Consider the following 5,368-nt stretch of genomic DNA (forward strand, 5'->3'; position numbering starts at 1 on the left):
AAGAAATTTCATTCGACGGTTCTTAAGATTGACGAAGTCACCGTAGACGCACCTCGCTGTTGACGGGAACGTTGCCTCACACTAAATAATATTACGCCATTAATGAGACACCTAAGTAGCAAACATGTGGTTTAAATTCTGGTGGGCTGCGGGTGCCATTACCCTCCTAACCAGCCAACCACAACTTGGTTCTCTGCGCCCCATAGCCATGCCCTTTAGAACATGCTGGTTAGGCAAATCTCGTTATTAAATCTACTCCATATGTTATATTATCGTGTTCTAATTGCTTGGTCCTCGTTTGATCAAAAGTGCGCCCACAACAGTAACCTTCCCGGTGTTTTTAGAAAAACTTCATTCATAAATAACAATTATCAAGGAAAATAAGCTTGGTTCACGAATCCTGGTCAATCAACGGGGGAGGAAGGCACGGGGGAGAAGTCTTCCCCTTCCGTAGTTGGTAGCCTCGCGCTGATCGAGGTAGGATGCCCTCAGAGCCAGTTTTCTCTATATAAGCTTGCCTCTACGCTAGTCGACTTCAACCCGAAAAAGACCGTGAATCGAGACTCATCACTCACGAGCTTCGAGAGCAATGACAGGGAAAATGGATAAGACGACAAAAATCGTGGTCGCGGTGGTGGGTTCTCTCGGGCTGCTTAGCACAATCATGGGGTTCTCCGCCGAAGGCACGAAGCTCACTGTAAGCTGGCACCGTCACTACTTACCCTTGGTTAATGTCCATGTCTGTGGGTGTGTGTGTGTGTTTTCTTGCTGAACCGTGGGTTCTCGCAGGCTTCGGACGTGCTGATCGGCGACGGGGCGTGCTACTACCCGCGCAACTCGTCGCTGGCGCTCGCGATCTGCGCGGCCCTCTTCCTGGTAGTTGCCCAGGTTATCTTCGCGGCCGTCGGCGGCTGCTGCGGATGCTGCAAGTCCCGCACCATGCCCTCCGAGAAGAACCGGATCATCGGCGTTGTCTGCGCCGTCGTCTCATGGTAATGTGTTCGACAGAATTCAACAAGCTCTAGCTGGACCTGGCCTGACAGACCAGTACTGACTGAAACGTGCAGGATAGCGGCGGTGATCGCGTTCGCGCTGTTCGTGGATGGCGCGGCGGTTAACGGCGAGGGTCTGCGGGAGACGGACACGTTCGGGCAGTGCTTCATCCTCAAGGACGGCATCTTCGCCGGGGCGGCCATCCTCACGCTCGCCGCCACGGCACTCGGGATCACCTCCTACGTCCTGCTCGGCAGGCAGACGGACGCCGCCGCCGCTGCCGCGCCCAAGGCAGGAGGCGGGATCGCAATGGGGCAGCCGCAGTTCCCGCAGCAGTCTCCTCCCCAGTGGTACGGCCAGGCCCCGCCGCCGAACTACCCGCAGTACCCTCCTCCTCCAGCACAGGGCTATGGAGCGCACCCACCAAACCAGCAGTTTCCCCATCCTCAAGGACATGCGCAGGTGTAGAAGCACGAACCAGCCGGCCTTTCATCAACTGATCACATCACATTTGATCAGATGTACTCCGTATCATTGAAGTCCAACAATTGCCTGATTTCGGTTTTGTGCTCCAACATGCATGCACGCACGCTGTTCCTCCGTAACTACGGCTCACAATCAGTAATTCTTTTTTTAGTTCTTGCCCTTTTTTGAGATTTCTTGTATAATTTGTGGTGTCAGCAAATGTTGCTCCCTTTTTCGGTGTTGTTTCAGTTCATATTTCGAGTCAATTTCAAGAGGCCACAAGTTCTAGGTTTTCTCGGCTGTGCACTCGCGCGGTGTCGCGACCATCCTCCATAATGACAAATTGTATGTCTCGGACTCTCAATACTACAGTTTGATGTACTCCAGCGCTTGTCGCTCAAACGAGTGGACATACAAAATAATATATGTTGGTAGACGGTGACGCGTTATCCCCATCCCCCGTCTCAGGGACGGAGACAAGGGGGGACGAGCAGGAGCTACGCCCCCCCTATGCTCTTGGTTTTCTTTGTAATGTTAGCCATGGCAACCTCTTATTCATGGTACTTTAGCTAGCTCAGCCCCCCTCAATCAGATCAGACCCATACCTTGCCCCCCTCAAGCTTTCTTCCTGGCTCCGTCCCTGCCCCGTCTTCTTCCTCCATCCACGAGCGGCGGCTGGAAGATTCATGGCTTGAAGTTTTTTTTAATAAAGGACGCTTTATTACGAAACATTCGGCCTCTGCATAGCTAAGATGCACATAACCGTCCCAACATAGTACAAGGTCTCCAAAAGAGTAAATACAAAAGTTCTCAAAAATCTATAAAAAAGAGAAGCTAGTTACACCAACGGTGCCGCAATCCTACGATTATGCAGTCTTCCATGTTGGGTAATAAACTTCTTGGCCGTATTCTCCAACCGTGTAGACACCTCCGTAAAGAGGTTGCGGTCCTCCAAGCGCTGAACCGACGACCATAAACGGAGCATAGCCGTACATCGATAGATAATCTGCATAAGAGATGAACATTTATCATTAAAAACCTTGTCATTTCTACATAGCCAAAGTGACCATATTACGCTATCGCTCCTACTCTAATTAGAACCTTAAACCTAGAATCCACCCTATTTAACCAATTGCCAAAAATATTTACAACGCTACGAGGTGGATATAAGGTAGAGCCCATCTGAATGATTGACCATATAGATCTCGCAAATCGACAGTTGAAAAAAGGTGTTTTATTATCTCCTCTTCGTGACAGAAAACACATTTCGTACAACTGTGCCAGTTGCGCTTGGCAAGGTTATCTTTGGTAAGAATGACACCCCGACGAAGATACCAACCAAACACTTTAGTTTTGAGAGGTATCTTCATTTTCCAAATAGCTCTATTATTTAAAACAGGTTGGATGGGTTGTATTAAACCTTTATACATGGAAGCTAACGAGAATACTCCATTCTTGGTAAGTCCCCAACAAAAAACATCGGACCCTTGCACCAAATGAACTGAAGCTAGTCTCTGTAGGAGTTCATTCCAGGAGGCCAATCTTGGTCCAACAAGATATCGCCTAAACGTTATAGAAGGAGGAGATGTTTCCATCACTGGAAGTAAGGTGTCTCCTTTTTAACGTACAATATTATATAAAGCTGGATATTGTTGGCCTTGTTCTTAACCTCAAGATCATGGACACCAAGTTCACCTAGATCTTTTGGATGGCAAACGACATTCCATTTATTCAACCGGTATTTTTTCTTCTCAATATCTCCCTGCCAAAAGAATCTAGACCGGAAATAATCTAATCTCTGCAAGACTCCTTTAGGAAATTGGAAGAAACAGATCATATACAATATCATGTTTGTGAGTACTGAATGAATGAGCACTAATCGTCCACCTAGAGATAGCAATTTTCCTTTCCAACTACTAAGACGTTTTTGTAGTCTTTCCTCGATTATTTTCCATTCGGCCAAAGTGAGCCTCCCATAATGAATAGGAATTCCCAAATAGCTTATAGGAAAACTACCAATCCCACATCCGAACAATTCGTCATAAAGGTTGTCATCGTCTTGGACCGCACCAAAACAAAACAATTTACTTTTATGGAAGTTAATCTTAAGACCCGACAACTGCTCAAAGGATAAAATTATTAGTTTCAGATTTCGTGCTTTTTTAGATCATGTTCTATAAATAGAATCGTATCGTCGGCATATTGAAGAATTGATAGTCCCCCATCAACTAGATGGGGAACTACTCCTTCGATCTGACCCTCAACTTTAGTGCACTCAATTAAAATAGCTAGCATATTTGCAACAATGTTAAACAACATTGGTGACAACGGATCGCCTTGCCTCAAACCTTTCTTTGTTTGTAAGTATTTGCCTACATCATCATTGACTTTTACAGCAACACTTCCTCCACAAATGAAAGGCGATTTGCACAAAAATAACCCAAAACTTAAAGAAAAGCACAGACTGACCCTCCGGCGAAACTATTTCACCCATCTAACCCTTTTGTGTGGTGCCCCACACATCGGCGCCACACATGCCAGTGTGGCGCCCCTCCTGCCGGCGCCACACACCCAGCCGACGTGGCGCCCTCGACGCTGAGCTGGTGCGCCCATCCGACGTGGCAGCATGTGTGGCGCCCCTCCCATCGGCGCCACACATGCCCTTACAATTGCCCAAAACATACTGTGAGACAATTCGTCTGGGACTTAGCCGTTTTGCGAGCCTCTACGTGTGGCGCCGATGCCACGGGCGCCACAGTAGCATGTGTGGCGCCGATGCCACGGGCGCCACACAAAGAGCATCGCCAAAACGGCTAAGGACTTATCGTCCGGAGCCCCTGGATGTTTTCGACCCAATACTGGATATAAGTTGGCATGTGTGGCGCCGATGCCGTGGGCGCCACACAGTGCAGTGTGGCGCCACTGTGAAGGGCGCCACACATTGACTTGTGTTAAAAACCTGAAAAATCCTACCAAACTCCAACAGTTTTCATTGGACACAGCAAGTACCAATCTCAGAACATACACAACAAGTAGCAATATCAGAAGATGTAGTCTACATCGTAGCAAGTAAATTCAAGCAACAAGTAGCATTACAAACATTGTTCGAAATGACATAGGGTTCACAATTCGATACTTATGAAGATATAGTTCACAACAACACGGAGCACATCCTATCGTCGTCCTCGACGTGTCGTCCTCACGGGCTGCTTCCGGACGGCCATCCTCTTCGTCCGCTGCCGTGGCTCTTGTTGCTGCTGCTCCTGCTGCTCCTGCTGCTCCTCCTCCTCTGAAGAGAACGGCTCGTCGTTCCTCATCCTCGACAAAGATGATCTCCGCACCGGCCCCTCATCCTCCTCAATGAGAACCTTCTTTCCTCGGTTAACATAATCTTCCGGAGTGTACCGTTTTGGAGCATTGCCCCTTGGCTTCAACTGGTAAGCTGACCGTGGGGCTTGCTTGGAGGTATGCTTTGGAGGTATGCTTTGACTCAGAATCAAGTCGTCGTCGGGAGGAATCTTCACAAACATGAACACATGAGATTACAAAAGTTGAAATTAGTAAGAACATGTTTGACAGCAACAAAATAGTCCATACCTGCGGTTCTTCAGAAGAGGAGGATGTAGGGATTTCGCCTTCGCGGCAACCTAGCAAGTTCGCTAACCGCCGCATCTTTCGTGCAGTGTTCTGCATCATGGAACTCATGGTTACAAAGCCACCAGAACATAATAGCGTACATTCAAAGTTGGTGATCATACCTTAATGAAATGGCGCAACGGTCCGACAGGCTTTTCATCTCTCCCGCTCTGGTCCCACATAATCTCGCACTCGTCAGCTGTTTTTTGGATCTCCGACCGCTGTGACAAACATAGCATACACAATTTAAGCGAGCACATGGCAATCTAGATGA

The 5,368-nt window shown here is 48.1% G+C and overlaps 1 protein-coding gene across 1 annotated transcript; it reads left to right on the forward strand.

The window, feature by feature from the left end:
- Positions 1 to 589: 589 nt before the first annotated feature.
- LOC124648551 lies at positions 590 to 1,461 on the forward strand. Its single transcript, XM_047188293.1, has 3 exons — positions 590 to 697; positions 790 to 992; positions 1,068 to 1,461. Exons 1-3 carry the CDS (start codon positions 590 to 592, stop codon positions 1,459 to 1,461), a joined length of 705 nt encoding a protein of 234 aa, XP_047044249.1.
- Positions 1,462 to 5,368: the final 3,907 nt, after the last annotated feature.

This window comes from Lolium rigidum, chromosome 4, assembly GCF_022539505.1.
Source record: "Lolium rigidum isolate FL_2022 chromosome 4, APGP_CSIRO_Lrig_0.1, whole genome shotgun sequence".
Classification (NCBI taxonomy): domain Eukaryota; kingdom Viridiplantae; phylum Streptophyta; class Magnoliopsida; order Poales; family Poaceae; genus Lolium; species Lolium rigidum.

Bases quoted from the DNA above. Each gene is read 5' to 3' on its own strand.
- LOC124648551 (XM_047188293.1), top strand. From the start codon at position 590: ATGACAGGGAAAATGGATAAGACGACAAAAATCGTGGTCGCGGTGGTG. The intron at 698-789 runs GTAAGCTGGCAC...GGGTTCTCGCAG, and splicing joins CCGAAGGCACGAAGCTCACT to GCTTCGGACGTGCTGATCGG. The intron at 993-1,067 runs GTAATGTGTTCG...TGAAACGTGCAG, and splicing joins GTCTGCGCCGTCGTCTCATG to GATAGCGGCGGTGATCGCGT.